We start from the raw sequence: 17,468 nt of genomic DNA on the forward strand, positions 1-17,468 counted from the left end.
TGAGCGACGAGAGAGTGTGTGTGAACGACGAGCGAGTGTGTGTGAACGACGAGAGAGTGTGTGTGAACGACGAGCGAGTGTGTGTGAACGACGAGCGAGTGTGTGTGAACGACGAGAGAGTGTGTGTGAACGACGAGAGAGTGTGTGTGAACGACGAGAGAGTGTGTGTGAACGACGAGCGAGTGTGTGTGAACGACGAGAGAGTGTGTGTGAACGACGAGAGAGTGTGTGTGAACGACGAGCGAGTGTGCGTGAACGACGAGCGAGTGTGTGTGAACGACGAGAGAGTGTGTGTGAACGACGAGAGAGTGTGTGTGAACGACGAGAGAGTGTGTGTGAACGACGAGCGAGTGTGTGTGAACGACGAGAGAGTGTGTGTGAACGACGAGCGAGTGTGTGTGAACGACGAGAGAGTGTGTGTGAACGACGAGAGAGTGTGTGTGAACGACGAGAGAGTGTGTGTGAACGACGAGAGAGTGTGTGTGAACGACGAGCGAGTGTGTGTGAACGACGAGAGAGTGTGTGTGAACGACGAGAGAGTGTGTGTGAACGACGAGAGAGTGTGTGTGAACGACGAGAGAGTGTGTGTGAACGACGAGAGAGTGTGTGTGAACGACGAGCGAGTGTGTGTGAACGACGAGAGAGTGTGTGTGAACGATGAGAGAGTGTGTGTGAGCGACGAGCGAGTGTGTGAACGACGAGAGAGTGTGTGTGAACGATGAGCGAGTGTGTGTGAACGACGAGAGAGTGTGTGTGAACGATGAGAGAGTGTGTGTGAGCGACGAGCGAGTGTGTGTGAACGACGAGAGAGTGTGTGTGAACGACGAGAGAGTGTGTGTGAACGACGAGCGAGTGTGTGTGAACGACGAGAGAGTGTGTGTGAACGATGAGCGAGTGTGTGTGAACGATGAGCGAGTGTGTGTGAACGACGAGCGAGTGTGTGTGAGCGATGAGAGAGTGTGTGTGAGCGAGTGCTTTCGGCCCCATCACAGCCAATCAGACGCACAGCAGGAGTAATGATGGTGATGTCATGACTCACATCATCAGCTTTGGATCCCTGTTCCTGAAGAGATTTCTGCAGCTCCTCCACCTGAGACTGACCCGCCAGCAGCCTCTGATTGGCCAGCCTGAGACACACACACACACACACACACACACGTTTAGTTCATTCATTACACATGTGTAACTCTGCTGTGTGTGTGTGTGTGTGTGTGTGTGTGTGTGTGTGTGTGTGTGTGTGTGTGTGAGAGTGAGTGAGTGAGAGTGTGAGAGTGAGTGAGTGTATGAGTGTGTGTGTTTGAGAGTGTATGAGTGAATGTGTGTGTGTGTGTGTGTGTGTGTGTGAGAGTGAGTGAGTGAGTGAGTGTATGAGTGTGTGTGTTTGAGAGTGTATGAGTGAATGTGTGTGTGTGTGTGTGTGTGTGTGTGAGAGTGAGTGAGTGAGTGAGTGTATGAGTGTGTGTGTTTGAGAGTGTGTGTGTGTGTGTGTGTGTGTGTGTGTGTGTATGAGACCAAGTTACATTTATTTGTGCAGCGTTTTTCACAACACACATCGTTCAAAGCAGCTTTACAGAATATCATGATGTTAATGTTTATAATATCTTAATATCTTCAAGCCTTATAGACACATTTATCAGATAGAGCTGGACGACATATAGTTCTGAGACTATATAAACAATTAAGCAGTTGCTATATAGTATCGCTTTAAGTGAATGAACCATGTATGCAGATAAAGTTGGATATACAGTATATATATATATACAACATTATATACACAACATTATATAGAGAGCTGTGCGACTCCCTTTCACCGACTGTAATGATGCTTTTCCACAGTTATTTACACTGTAAATTTAGAAAAGCATTTATATTTCAATTTAAAAAAATGAATGTACATTTGTAAGACTACGGGCTCTCTCACACCCGGCGAGTGCAGCGGCAAGCGCGGCGCAAGTGTGTTGTGTTGTTTAAATAGCGAGTGCATCTGCGTGTCCATGGGCGGCTGGTCTGAGGACGAGTGTGTGTTCTGCGCAGTGTTGGAGCGTTGCTGTGTGGAGGAACTCAGATACACTGAGCCGCTGACCGACTGAACCTGCTCTAAAGCCAATGGCAATATTGTTTTAGTTATGTGAAGAGCGCGTTAGTAATGTGCGCCTATAGGCGGGTCCACAACACACACACTCTGCTTATTACACACACATTCTGCACACACACTCTGCTTATTACACACACACACTGCTTATTACACACACACTATTACACACACACTCTGCTTATTACACACACACACACTCTGCTTATTACACACACACTCTGCTTATTACACACACACTATTACACACACACTCTGCTTATTACACACACACACACTCTGCTTATTACACACACACACTCTGCTTATTACACACACACTCTGCTTATTACACACACACACTCTGCTTATTACACACACACACACTCTGCTTATTACACACACACTCTGCTTATTACACACACACTCTGCTTATTACACACACACACTCTGCTTATTACACACACACACTGCTTATTACACACACACTCTGCTTATTACACACACACTCTGCTTATTACACACACAGGGACGCACAGCAACACACTAACATGCCAAATATTTAAAATAAAAGGATTACAATGTAAAAGATTATTATTGTGTATATAAAGATATGGTGAATCCGGCGTGTCCTGTAGATGTTCTGCTAGCGCACTTTGACCTCGCGCACGAGCAGATCCGTTTGCGCTCTGGAGGCACGTTCGGTCTTTCCACTATCAAAGTCCGTCATGTGAATAGCGAATCCGCCATGGAGCGCAACTGGCATTTAAAGGGAATGGGAGACGAGACTCTGATTGGTTTAACACACGTAAATCCCAAAACACACCCATTACTCATAAAGAGAATAGGGACAACCCTTTTAGACCAGCGCCGGGAGCACCGACCATTTGTCCCGTCGTTAAACTAGCAAAAGTGGATTCGGACGCTCTAAGAGCACTTGCGCCCTGCGCTTTAGACCATGAGCTCAGATCGGTAAAACAGGGCCCTATAAGTGTTACTTCGGCATTAGACTACAGTAAACTAGCAAACGCTGCCGATCCTGATCCTGAGGGAGAGGCCGCTACTCCATTTCCCTCTTTTGGAGAGTCACAGAAATGCTATTGTGGATTTGTTGGAGCAAATGGGAGTCGGTCATAAGTTTCTGCGTTCTGAACCTGTTCTCGGTCTCCAGCTCGTTCTTCCGGCTGTTGGAGTCCTCCAGTAAACTCTGCAGGAGAGCGATCTGCTCGTTATCTGAGCCCTCCTGAGCCAGCTTCAGCATCTTATTCTCATGCTGCAGGCGGATCATGCGCTCCCTGAGGACACACACACACACACACACACACACACACGTTCATATATAGCAGTGGTTCTCAAACTTTTTCCAAAAGTGGTTTAGAGAGCCACTGATATACAGTATTTCACCCACCGGATCTCTGGTGTGACGATCTCTGCAGCCAGCGAATCAGACGGCTCATTACTGCCCAGCGGCACCAAACCTGAGGACACACCAGTGATCAGACACACGGCTGCACATCAGACAATTATATATATATATATGTGTGTCTTTGCCGATCTCTAGTGGAAAATAATAATATAAGATGATATTTCATGACTCTAGATGGGCTTATATCTCTATATGGAGTAAACGAGCTGTTCCTCTGGGTCCTAAAGCCAGTTCCCTTCAGTGTGCATTCACATACACATGTAGACACTATACAATCATTGTTTGGTAAAGTTTTAGCATTTTTAGTTTGAACTTTGAGCACTTTTAGGTTTTTCTATGTGAACTGAAGCATTCCTCCATTCCATTCATTCCTAAGGAGGTCATTGAGCCGAGGATTTGTTACTTTTTTTTTATTTCAACCACAAAACTCCTTGAATCCATTAAATTTTCGTGGTTCCATTAAATTTTCGTGGTTCAAGTGCGACAAAAGTCCTTTTTTGTTTTAACATTTTTCACAAATATTTTCCGGGTCAAAATGACCCGAGTGAAGGATGTTGATTACATATGAGACTGAGTGTGTGTCACCTGAGGTCAGCTGAGACTCTTGCGCTTTAACACACTTCAGCTCCTCGATCGTCTCCTTCAGTGAGTCTCGCTCCGTCCTCATCCGCTACACACACACACACACACACACACACACACACAATCTGAACTGCTGCATGAATAAACATCACTTCTCACTGAGAGACAGACAGGAGCTGAGGATGATGATGACATACAGACTAAAGCAAGAGCAGGATCTGAGCGCTAGTGACTAAAATAACAAGAGAAAAGATGAAAATATATAAAGTACAGAAACACAGCAGACTCATATCTCATATCTCATCATCTGTGCAGCGGTTCCGGTTTAATAACGCCAGATTAGATCAAGCCGTTCTCTCACGTCTTTCTCCTTCTGAAGCGAGTCGACTTTCTCCTTCACTCGTTTATACTCGAACTCCATCTTGTCTGCTTTCTTGGACTCTTCGGAGAGCTTGTTCTGCAGCTCCACCACCTGAAACACACACACACACACACACGCACACACACACACACACACACACACACACACACACACACACACACACACAGGTGTAAGAGATTAACACTACAGCAGCAGCAACACTAATATTCCACTGAGGATGAATGACTCTTTCAGAAATGAAGCAGCTGAAGTGTGTGTGTGTGTGTGTGTGTGTGTGTGTGTGTGTGTGTGTGTGTGTGTGTCTGAACTAGTGCTAGTACGATTCCTCGATTGCACTTTACCCGTGTCGAGTAAAGGTCCTCTGGGAACACAGAGTGCGGCACTTCACAAGGTTCGTAACGTCACTCATCTGTGAATCTATGCCAGCACAGTCGAATACAGAAATATGTTTCCTAAATATGCAAACTGTTGTTCATAACGATTTCAAAATAAAAGTGTGACCCGGCTCTGAGTCTGTGTGTTTGATGAACATGTTCTTGTTCAGGAAGTTACAGCGGCTGCTGCATTTCTATCGCACAGAAGTGACCGACTGTGAAAGATTACGAGGACATCTGAAAGTGAGTGTAGTCTGGCCGATGTTAACCTGTTAAGCTTCACCAGTGCGTGGGCGCACTGAAGCGTTTTTTTATTTATATAGTTCAAAGTTACTATCAGATTTAATGTTATACCTTGACAAACTATACATCATTAAAAAGATATAATACTCAAGTTTCAGTATTTGACCACTATTGTATTCTGAGAAACTTATAGTGACAGTTATGTCTTAATTTGTGTCAGGAGTTATGAAATGAAAAAATGAGTCGATACCTTTAATATGAATTATGCGCGTCAGCCGCTTTCATTCATAAAAAACTCCCGTGCTGTCGTCATGACAGCGATACACAAAACAACGTCCTTCAGGGCTTTTAGCTCAAAAATGTGCAAACTTGGAGAAATATTGATATATTCTCATAGATTCACGTCATATTTCTAAAGACAGGAATAATATTTATTGAATTTATACCCAAATGCGTCGATGTAATCATTATGATCGCTTCTTACTGAGATGTGCAGTGTTTTCAATTCATACCAATAGCCTGAGGGCGCTATATGCACAAAAAATAATCCATATATGGAACATGAAAAAGAGCCATAATCATGTGACATTCCAGGACGTCACTGCTACACACAAAGCTACAGAGATCGCTGTAATATGCAGATAAAAGATGTTTTGAAGACAATAAACATGTTTGCTATGATATTTGATTTGCCTGTGTTCTTCAAGCCATGCCAGGTATTCTCATAATAATAGATTATATTTATAATGTAATGCTAATCGATATAGACTTTATCATCGTGCATAAAACTATAAATAATGTTTTCTGACTGATTTTTTTTTATCTGAAGCCAAATTAGATCAGAGAAGATTATTTAAAACACTCGATTGCGTTATGAAGTAAGTTTGGAGCACAAACATGGTTTTAATCTCATAAATGGTCGTGTATTGATGGTGTGCTAAGCTAACATGCTAGCTAGACCAGGTGCACCTGCCACCAGGGGTTATTCTTTTATGAATTTTGTTCTAAATAAGAATGCTTACTGATATGTTTTAGTGCATTTGACCACTATTTAGTGCACTTCAAATGTGAAGTGAGAACTTTGATAAAAGAAATTAGGGATTGAAACCCTATGAATAGCATGTGAATAGCCAGTCGTTAGTAACTATAATGCAGACAAAAGAAATGCATATTTAGAGCCATAACCAGTCTGGAGAGGTGTGAATGTGTGCAGGGGGAGACTGAGACTGAATGGGGCTCGTTTGCACCACAAAACAATAGAGACAAAAGACTGAATGGATGCTTAGACGATGACTAAACATCAGTAGCATTTTTAGAGTAGCCTAATCAAAATAAAGTCATGACATGATCTTGAAAAACATTTAACTAAATACAGAGTTTTAGACTTATTATCTTCATATTTTAAATATAACATGGTCAGACATGTGGCTTTAGCTGTAGTGCATTTCTAGATTGCTCCAGTGCCAACTTCAATTTTATTTTCATTAATATGTTTCATAAAAAAAAAATTCTAATAACTTTACAAAACTTTGAAGCTATTTAAAAAAAAAAAAATCATTATGACAATAATTAATTCTACATTTACAATAAACTACCAGGTGTCAGCTTTCAAATGAGATCATACTTGTGCTTTTAGTGCAAAGGGTTCATGAACTGTATCTGTTTCAGTTTGGGTATGTCATTTCTGGGGATTTTTCAAAAGTGGGGTTGCAGCTTAACAGGTTAACCCAGGGTTAGATCATGCCGTAGTGAACAGTAGTCTGGCCGATGTTAACCCAGGTTAGATCATGCCGTAGTGAACAGCAGTCTGGCCGATGTTAACCCAGGGTTAGATCATGCCGTAGTGAACAGCAGTCTGGCCGATGTTAGCCCAGGGTTAGATCATGCCGTAGTGAACAGCAGTCAGGCCGATGTTAACCCAGGGTTAGATCATGCCGTAGTGAACAGCAGTCTGGCCGATGTTAACCCAGGGTTAGATCATGCCGTAGTGAACAGCAGTCTGGCAGATGTTAACCCAGGGTTAGATCATGCCGTAGTGAACAGTAGTCTGGCCGATGTTAACCCAGGGTTAGATCATGCCGTAGTGAACAGCAGTCTGGCTGATGTTAACCCAGGGTTAGATCATGCCATAGTGAACAGTAGTCTGGCCGATGTTAACCCAGGGTTAGATCATGCCGTAGTGAACAGTAGTCTGGCCAATGTTAACCCAGGGTTAGATCATGCCGTAGTGAACAGCAGTCTGGCCGATGTTAACCCAGGGTTAGATCATGCCGTAGTGAACAGCAGTCTGGCCGATGTTAACCCAGGGTTAGATCATGCCGTAGTGAATAGCAGTCTGGTCGATGTTAGATCATGCCGTAGTGAACAGCAGTCTGGCCGATGTTAACCCAGGGTTAGATCATGCCGTAGTGAACAGCAGTCTGGCTGATGTTAACCCAGGGTTAGATCATGCCGTAGTGAACAGCAGTCTGGCCGATGTTAGCCCAGGGTTAGATCATGCCGTAGTGAACAGCAGTCTGGCCGATGTTAACCCAGGGTTAGATCATGCCGTAGTGAACAGCAGTCTGGCCGATGTTAACCCAGGGTTAGATCATGCCGTAGTGAACAGTAGTCTGGCTGATGTTAACCCAGGGTTAGATCATGCCGTAGTGAACAGCAGTCTGGCCGATGTTAACCCAGGGTTAGATCATGCCGTAGTGAACAGTAGTCTGGCCAATGTTAACCCAGGGTTAGATCATGCCGTAGTGAACAGCAGTCTGGCCGATGTTAACCCAGGGTTAGATCATGCCGTAGTGAACAGCAGTCTGGCCGATGTTAACCCAGGGTTAGATCATGCCGTAGTGAATAGCAGTCTGGTCGATGTTAGATCATGCCGTAGTGAACAGCAGTCTGGCCGATGTTAACCCAGGGTTAGATCATGCCGTAGTGAACAGCAGTCTGGCCGATGTTAACCCAGGGTTAGATCATGCCGTAGTGAACAGCAGTCTGGCCGATGTTAGCCCAGGGTTAGATCATGCCGTAGTGAACAGCAGTCTGGCCGATGTTAACCCAGGGTTAGATCATGCCGTAGTGAACAGCAGTCTGGTCGATGTTAGATCATGCCGTAGTGAACAGCAGTCTGGCCGATGTTAACCCAGGGTTAGATCATGCCGTAGTGAACAGCAGTCTGGCCGATGTTAACCCAGGGTTAGATCATGCCGTAGTGAACAGCAGTCTGGCCGATGTTAACCCAGGGTTAGATCATGCCGTAGTGAACAGCAGTCTGGCCGATGTTAACCCAGGGTTAGATCATGCCGTAGTGCAGCAGCCACACCAGGCCATTATACCTGATGCACATGAATTATGTTTATATTATTTCTTTTACTTCATTATTGCTTGTTATTATGTTTGTATTTTAAGTGATTTTAAAGGCTGTTGTTCACTCGGATCTCTTTTTATTACATTTTTAATCCGATTACTCGAATAATTGATGGAATAATCGACACTCGACTACTAAACTAACCCTAGTGTGAGCTGGAGTCATGCTCACACCTGTCTCTTGAGTGTGTGTGTGTGTGTGTGTGTGTGTGTGTGTTCCTCACACCTGACTGTTGAGTGTGTGTGTGTGTGTGTGTGTGTGTGTGTGTGTGTTGCTCACTCCTGTCTCTTGAGTGTGTGTGTGTGTGTGTGTGTGTGTGTGAGTGTGTGTGTGTGTGTGTCCCTCACTCCTGTCTCTTGAGTGTGAGTGTGTGTGTGAGTGAGTGTGTGTGTGTGTGTGTGTGTTCCTCACTCCTGTCTCTTGAGTGAGTGTGTGTGTGTGTGTGTGTTCCTCACACCTGTCTCTTGAGTGTGTGTGTGTGTGTGTGTGTGTGTGTGTTCGTTCCTCACACCTGTCTATTGAGTGTGTGTGTGTGTGTGTGTGTGTGTGTGTGTGAGTGAGTGAGTGAGTGTGTGACTCACACCTGTCTCGTGAGTGTGTGTGTGTTTGTGTGTGTGTGTGTGTTCCTCACACCTGACTGTTGAGTGTGTGTGTGTGTGTGTGTGTGTGTGTGTGTGTGTGTGTGTGTGTGTGTTGCTCACTCTTGTCTCTTGAGTGTGTGTGTGTGTGTGTGTGTGTGTGTGTGTGTGTGTGTGTGAGTGTGTGTGTGTGTGTGTGTGTGTGTTCCTCACTCCTGTCTCTTGAGTGTGAGTGTGTGTGTGAGTGTGTGTGTGTTCCTCACTCCTGTCTCTTGAGTGAGTGTGTGTGTGTGTGTGTGTTCCTCACACCTGTCTCTTGAGTGAGTGTGTGTGTGTGTGTGTGTGTGTGTGTGTGTGTGTTCCTCACACCTGTCTCTTGAGTGTGTGTGTGTGTGTGTGTTCCTCACACCTGTCTCTTGTAGGTCTCCAGCTGAGCGCGAGCGGTGTTGGCCTTGCGCAGCTCCTCCTCCAGAGAGTGTGTGTTCTGCATGTAACTGGTGTTCTTCTCCTCCAGGAGCTTCACCTGTCGTCTCAGATCTCCCAGATCCTCCAGCTTCTTCTTATACGCCTCCACCTGTGCCTCCAGCTTCGACACCCTGTCAGACGAGTGCCTGAAACACACACACACACACACAGAGGTCAGAGGTCATCCTGGTGTTTCTGGTGTTGTTTCAAGCTCTACTAGAACAGGTTTTCCTGCTGTAATGTTGATTATTCTCCTCATATTCTCCATTGTTGCGGCTCCTCTCTTCCCAGTCTGTCAGTAACGCTCTATTTACTTCCTGTCTCTATGAAGCCCCTCCTTCTGAAAAGCACACTGTGCTCTGATTGGTCGGCTGGAGCAGTGTGTTGTGATTGGTCGAGCACTTCGAGTGTGTTTGGGAAATGCCCCGCCCCTTACCATAACCGCCAGTTTCTACCATAGACTGTATAAAGAATGTTCGTAGTGTGCATTACGTCACCCGAAGAGTTTCTGAAGGGCGTCTCTGAAGCCCAAAGTGGGCGGAGCCGGCCGTCGCCATCTTGGCAGCGCATCACTCGCGGATAAACCGAAAATGTGCAGCGAGACGGATTAGCTGAGGTGACGTGACGCTAACACACAGCAGACAAACGGCTAGTAGTGACATCAGTGGCAATCCACCTGTCACTCAAGTGGCCACAACCTTAATTATGCAGAACTTTACGGCTTAATATTTTTTAAATGGATGAGTTATAAAAAAAAATTCAGCCCCTCACAGTCGTCATGAAGAGCAAAATTACCTATATAGACCAAAAACACTTTTTGTACCAGGCTGTAAACATGTTTTTTTCTGCTGTAAAGTTGGTAATTTTAACATGGAGGTCTATGGGATTGAGTCTCTTCTGCAGCCGGCCTCTAGTGGCCAGACAATGAATTGCACTTTCAGTCACTTCAGCGTTAGATTCAGAGAGAGAGAGAGAGAGAGAGAGAGAGACGGGAAGGTTGCTGGTTGGTCGACCCCAGGTGTGTGTTTTAGGTGTGTTCATCCTGGGGTAGGTGTGTCTCAGCTCATGTGCGTCTCACTTCAGGTGTGTGTCAGGTGTGTGTATCATCTCAGGTGTGTCAGGTGTGTGTCTTACCTCGGGTGTGTGTCAAGTGTGTGTATCAGCTCAGGTGTGCCAGGTGTGTGTCTTACCTCAGGTGTGTGTCAAGTGTGTGTATCAGCTCAGGTGTGTGTCTCACCTCAGGTGTGTGACAGGTGTGTGTATCACCTCAGGTGTGTGACAGGTGTGTGTATCACCTCAGGTGTGTGACAGGTGTGTGTATCACCTCAGGTGTGTGACAGGTGTGTGTCTCAGCTCAGGTGTGTGTCAGGTGTGTGTCTCACCTCAGGTGTGTGTATCAGCTCAGGTGTGTGTCTGACCTCAGGTGTGTGTCAGGTGTGTGTCTGGTGTGTGTCTGAGCTCAGGTGTGTGTCTGACCTCAGGTGTGTGTCTCAGCTCAGGTGTGTATCAGCTCAGGTGTGTGTCAGGTGTGTGTCTCACTTCAGGTGTGTGTCTGACCTCAGGTGTGTGTCTCAGCTCAGGTGTGTATCAGCTCAGGTGAGTGTCAGGTGTGTGTCAGCTCAGGTGAGTGTCAGGTGTGTGTATCAGCTCAGGTGTGTGTCTCACCTCAGGTGTGTGACAGGTGTGTGTATCACCTCAGGTGTGTGACAGGTGTGTGTATCACCTCAGGTGTGTGACAGGTGTGTGTATCACCTCAGGTGTGTGACAGGTGTGTGTCTGGTGTGTGTCTGAGCTCAGGTGTGTGTCTGACCTCAGGTGTGTGTCAGGTGTGTGTCTGGTGTGTGTCTGAGCTCAGGTGTGTGTCTGACCTCAGGTGTGTGTCTCAGCTCAGGTGTGTATCAGCTCAGGTGTGTGTCAGGTGTGTGTCTCACTTCAGGTGTGTGTCTGACCTCAGGTGTGTGTCTCAGCTCAGGTGTGTATCAGCTCAGGTGAGTGTCAGGTGTGTGTCAGCTCAGGTGAGTGTCAGGTGTGTGTCTCAGCTCAGGTGAGTGTCTCAGCTCAGGTGTGTGTCAGGTGTGTATCTCAGCTCAGGTGTGTGTCTCAGCTCAGGTGAGTGTCAGGTGTGTGTCAGCTCAGGTGTGTATCAGCTCAGGTGAGTGTCAGGTGTGTGTCTCACTTCAGGTGTGTGTCTGACCTCAGGTGTGTGTCTCAGCTCAGGTGTGTATCAGCTCAGGTGAGTGTCAGGTGTGTGTCAGCTCAGTTGAGTGTCAGGTGTGTCTCAGCTCAGGTGAGTGTCAGGTGTGTGTCTCAGCTCAGGTGTGTATCAGCTCAGGTGAGTGTCAGGTGTGTCTCACTTCAGGTGTGTGTCTGACCTCAGGTGTGTGTCTCAGCTCAGGTGTGTATCAGCTCAGGTGAGTGTCAGGTGTGTGTCAGCTCAGTTGAGTGTCAGGTGTGTCTCAGCTCAGGTGAGTGTCAGGTGTGTGTCTCAGCTCAGGTGTGTATCAGCTCAGGTGAGTGTCAGGTGTGTGTCAGCTCAGGTGAGTGTCAGGTGTGTCTCAGCTCAGGTGAGTGTCAGGTGTGTGTCTCAGCTCAGGTGTGTATCAGCTCAGGTGAGTGTCAGGTGTGTGTCAGCTCAGGTGTGTGTCTGACCTCAGGTGTGTGTCTCAGCTCAGGTGAGTGTCAGGTGTGTGTCTGACCTCAGGTGTGTGTCTCAGCTCAGGTGTGTATCAGCTCAGGTGAGTGTCAGGTGTGTGTCTCACCTCAGGTGTGTGTATCAGCGTAGGTGTGTGTCAGGTGTGTGTCTCACCTCAGCACGTCCATCTCGTCCTTGAGTGACTGCGCCTCCTCAGCCAGAGAGGTCAACTCCTCGTTCTGACCTCTGACCTCCAGCAGCTCCTTCTCCAGCTCCTCACAGCGGATGCGGTAATCGTCCTTAGCCGCCTCCAGTCTGACACACACACACACACAATAAAATGAAATACAGTTTCCACAAAAAATAATCATAAAATTGATAATAATCATAAATGTTTCTTGATCATCAGATCATCATATTAGAGTGATTTCTGATGAGTAATGATGCTGAACATTCAGCTTTGATCACAGGAATAAATTACACTTTACTATATATTCACATAGAAAACAGATGATTTACATTATAATAATATTTCACTGTTTTTACTGTATTTTTTATCAAATAAATTAGCAAAAGAGACTCCAAAAAAATCTACTTTTATAATTCTAATAATATTTTAGAATTAATTAACCTTAACCCTATCAAATAAATGCAGCTTCGGTGAGCAGAAGAGAAGAGTCTTAATCTGAATTACTCCAAACTTTTGACTTCTGATCATTTCAATGCTTGGCAGCCGCAAACTAATGAGACATTACTGGGTAGAAGAATCGCTTACAGTGAATATAAAGGGAATGCAATTATTTATTAATAATTTTTGTCTTTAATCACGTTCATGTTGCTGTCGTTTTCTAAAAAGCACTATAACAGGGTTTCTGCAGATTTTATGAAGGTAAATTTAAGACTTATTTAAGACCTTTTTGAGACCAAGTAACGGAAATTTAAGAAATAAATTGAAGGGAACTCAATACATCAATATGTTCTCTAGATGTAAATGTTTATGGAGAAACACTTCCAACAGATATCGGTTACTTTTTAATTCATTTTACTAAAAAAAAGATATCGGTTACTTTTTAATTCATTTTACTAAAAAAAAGAAGCAGCTTGAATCGTTTTGCTCTAAACCACTACAATATGGAAATATCTTTTACTGTACCTTCAGATCAAACTGCAAAAAACATTCCTAATCCAGATATATTTACTTCAGATGTAAAATGACATGAAATATGAAGTCTTGTGTTCTGTGAAATTAATCTAAATTAAGTTCATGACTAAACAAGAACAAATATCTAATAATGGGCTCAGAAAAATCAGCTTAATTTAGAAGTTTTGACAGATTTTTGTTCACTTAATTTACATTTTTCAAGACTTCATTTTTCATTTGCATCTCAAGAAAATGTATCATAGCTTGTCGAATTTTCCCCTTTTTGGCTGTGGGCAAAAACGCATAGTTTTTGTGTGTCTCTTTAAATGTAAATGAGCTTTAGCCCCGCCTCCGTTCAGAAGAGGGCGGAGTCTTTACACGAGCTTCAGAAACTCCGGCAATAACAGAACAGGCCAATCTCCCTCATCCAGAATCCCAGAATAACCAGTAGCGAGTGCAGCCTTACGGAGAGACTCAGGAAGAGCTTCTGAATGTTAGTGGAGACATTTCTGTAGTTGTTGTGGAGTTACACTGATCATCTCATCATCAAAGAAGGGGGAACGGAGGGTGTGCTCCAGCTACAGGGGATCACACTTCTCAGCCTCTCCGGGTCTATGCCAGGGTACTGGAGAGGAGAATACGGCCGATAGTAGAACCTCAGATTCAGGAGGAACAGTGCGGGTTTCGTCCCAGTCGTGGAACAGTGGACCAGCTCTACACCCTCTCCAGGGTGCTGGAGGGTTCATGGGAGTTTGCCCAACCAGTCCACATGTGCTTTGTGGATTTGGAGAAGGCATTCGACTGTGTCCCTCGCGGCGTCCTGTGGAGGGTACTCTGGGAGTATGGGGTCGGGGCCCTTTGCTAAGGGCTGTCCGGTCCCTGTACGACCGGAGCAGGAGCTTGGTTCGCATTGCCGGCAGTAAGTCAGACTTGTTCCCGGTGCATGTTGGAGTCCAGCAGGGCTGCCCTTTGTCACCGGTTCTGTTCATAATTTTTACGGACAGAATTTCTAGGTGCAGCCAGGGGCCAGAGGGTGTCAGGTTTGAGGACCACATGATCTCATCTCTGCTCTTTGTGGATGATGTTGTCGTGCTGGCCCCATCAGACCAGGACCTTCAGCATGCACTGGGACGGTTTGCAGCCGAGTGTAAAGCAGCTGGGATGAGAATCAGCACCTCCAAATCCGAGGCCGGAAAAGGGTGGCTTGCCCACTTCAGGTTGGTGGAGAGTTCCTGCCTCAAGTGGAGGAGTTTAAGTATCATGGGATCATTCACGAGTGAGGGAAGGATGGAACGGGAGATCGACAGACGAATAGTGTTCAGTGCTCGTCTGTGCTCAACCACAGAACAGCTTCAGGCTTTGCTGGATCTTCATCAGTGCGTTAGAACTGGTCTCTGTTGTCGCTTGTGGAACCAAATGTCGGCTGGTGTGTGTAAACGTGCAGATTAAGGGCCGGTTATATTATAATAAGATCCTCTTCATACGTCAGAAGGAGATCGAAATCTGATCGGCTTATTTTATAACATGCTTGCAGAGAAAGGCTCACCAGAACACAGTTACTGGGTTTCACTTTTCATGTTTTCTGGGTTGTAGAAGCACCGCTTATAGCACTGACACACGGGGAAAGTCAGATGTTCATGATATATCCCCTTTAAGGCCTTTATTTGTGGAAGTGCAAATTAAGACTTTTTAAGACCTTTTTAAGGCTCGCAGAAACCCTGTATAAGCTACTGGAGTGTGTGTGTGTGTGTTACGGTGATGAAACCATGCATCTGGTCTAACTGATGTCCTGTGTGTGTGTGTGTGTGTGTGTGTGTGTGTTCTCACCTGAAGGTCTCCTCCTGCAGCTGCTCCAACTGAGTCTGAAGCTGAAGGTGTCTGCGACCCGCCGGGCTGTTCAGATCCTCGATGGAGTCCGACTGGTTGAGCCGCTCCATCAGCACCTGGTTCTCAGCCAGCAGACTGCTCTTCTCCTCCTGCAGAGCCGCCACCTGCACACACACACACACACACACACGCACACACACACGCACACACACAGTTAAAGACAGGATAGTGTGGAGCATCTTCTAACTTTATTACTGAACAGGTTAGCCTAACCCTTGAGTCAATAACTACGTGACTGTCGGTGTGACGCACTTTATTGCCTTTTTCCTTATAACATTCACTATAATGGCAAAAGTATTGGGACACGCCTCCAAATCATTGAATCCAGGAGTTCACCAGGAGATGGTGTTTGGGGGAGGGGGGGTGATGGTGTTTGGGGAGGGGGGGTGATGGTGTTTGGGGGAGGGGGGGTGATGGTGTTTGGGGGAGGGGGGGTGATGGTGTTTGGGGAGGGGGGTGATGGTGTTTGGGGAGGGGGGTGATGGTTTTTTTGGGGGGGGGGGGGGGGGGGGTAATGGTGTGGGGTTGTTCTTCAGGGCTCTTCCTCTTAGTTCCAGGGAAAGGAACTCTTAATGCTTCAGCAAACCAAGACATTTCAGACAGTTTCATGCTCCAACTTTGTGGGAAGAGTTTGGGGATGCTCCTGTTCCAGCATGACTGCGCTCCAGTGCACAGAGCAGGACCATAAACACACGGATGAGGAGTCTGGTGTGGAGGAACTGGAGTCCTGAGCTCATCCCGATAGAACAGCTTTGGGAGGAACAAGAGCGAGACTGAGAGCTTCTCCTCCAACATCAGAGCCGGACCTCACTAATGCGCTTCTAGAAGAATGGGCAAACATTCCCATAAACACACTCCTAAACCTTGAGGAAAGCCAGGGATGTCATTAAAGTTGTCCCAAAACCTTTGGCAATATAGTGTGTTTAAGGAGGCGTCATCGAAAGCTCAAGCGCTGGACACTGCACTACTGTGGAGAAGCTACTTTAAAATGTTTTGTGATAACTTCAAATTTGGAACACACAACTTCAATTTTAAAGCAATTATAGAGTTCAAATTATTTAGCAAAATATAGATTTTTACAAAAAAAAACAGTGTGTTCATTAGCCCTGCACTCCTGCCCTACACCACCCCAGTCCTGCCCTACAGTACCCCACTCCTGCCCTCCTGCCCTACAGTACCCCAGTCCTGCCCTACAGTACCCCACTCCTGCCCTACAGTACCCCAGTCCTGCCCTACAGTACCCCAGTCCTGCCCTACAGTACACCAGTCCTGCCCTACAGTACACCAGTCCTGCCCTACAGTACCCCAGTCCAGCACTCCTGCCCTACAGTACCCCACTCCTGCCCTCCTGCCCTACAGTACCCCACTCCTGCCCTACAGTACCCCACTCCTGCCCTCCTGCCCTACAGTACCCCACTCCTGCCCTACAGTACACCAGTCCAGCACTCCTGCCCTACAGTACCCCACTCCTGCCCTCCTGCCCTACAGTACCCCACTCCTGCCCTACAGTACCCCAGTCCAGCACTCCTGCCCTACAGTACCCCACTCCTGCCCTCCTGCCCTACAGTACCCCACTCCTGCCCTACAGTACCCCACTCCTGCCCTCCTGCCCTACAGTACCCCACTCCTGCCCTACAGTACCCCACTCCTGCCCTCCTGCCCTACAGTACCCCACTCCTGCCCTCCTGCCCTACAGTACCCCACTCCTGCCCTACAGTACCCCACTCCTGCCCTCCTGCCCTACAGTACCCCACTCCTGCCCTACAGTACCCCACTCCTGCCCTCCTGCCCTACAGTACCCCACTCCTGCCCTCCTGCCCTACAGTACCCCACTCCTGCCCTACAGTACCCCACTCCTGCCCTCCTGCCCTACAGTACCCCACTCCTGCCCTACAGTACCCCACTCCTGCCCTACAGTACCCCACTCCTGCCCTACAGTACCCCAGTCCAGCACTCCTGCCCTCCAGTACCCCACTCCTGCCCTACAGTACCCCACTCCTGCCCTACAGTACCCCACTCCTGCCCTCCTGCCCTACAGTACCCCACTCCTGCCCTACAGTACCCCACTCCTACAGTACCCCACTCCTGCCCTCCAGTACCCCACTCCTGCCCTACAGTACCCCACTCCTCCAGTACCCCACTCCTGCCCTACAGTACCCCACTCCTGCCCTACAGTACCCCACTCCTGCCCTCCTGCCCTACAGTACCCCACTCCTGCCCTACAGTACCCCACTCCTACAGTACCCCACTCCTGCCCTACAGTACCCCACTCCTGCCCTACAGTACCCCACTCCTGCCCTCCTGCCCTACAGTACCCCACTCCTGCCCT

At 46.9% G+C, this 17,468-nt stretch overlaps 1 protein-coding gene across 4 annotated transcripts in view; it reads right to left on the reverse strand.

Moving 5' to 3' along the window:
- hook3 (hook microtubule-tethering protein 3) overlaps nucleotides 1-17,468 on the reverse strand; it is a 52,528-nt gene that overhangs the window by 16,109 nt on the left and 18,951 nt on the right. For all 4 annotated transcript variants that reach the window (XM_079871998.1, XM_079871999.1, XM_079872000.1 and 1 more), the window contains 8 exons: nucleotides 15,080-15,243; nucleotides 12,286-12,426; nucleotides 9,424-9,625; nucleotides 4,441-4,551; nucleotides 4,083-4,167; nucleotides 3,480-3,549; nucleotides 3,226-3,366; nucleotides 1,040-1,127 (listed from right to left, as the gene is read on the reverse strand). In XM_079871998.1, coding sequence (XP_079728124.1) covers nucleotides 1,040-1,127; nucleotides 3,226-3,366; nucleotides 3,480-3,549; nucleotides 4,083-4,167; nucleotides 4,441-4,551; nucleotides 9,424-9,625; nucleotides 12,286-12,426; nucleotides 15,080-15,243 — 1,002 coding nt within the window. The remainder of the gene's footprint in view (nucleotides 1-1,039; nucleotides 1,128-3,225; nucleotides 3,367-3,479; nucleotides 3,550-4,082; nucleotides 4,168-4,440; nucleotides 4,552-9,423; nucleotides 9,626-12,285; nucleotides 12,427-15,079; nucleotides 15,244-17,468) is intronic.

The sequence above is a fragment of the Squalius cephalus genome (genome assembly GCF_949319135.1).
Source record: "Squalius cephalus genome assembly, chromosome: 5".
Lineage (NCBI taxonomy): Eukaryota > Metazoa > Chordata > Actinopteri > Cypriniformes > Leuciscidae > Squalius > Squalius cephalus.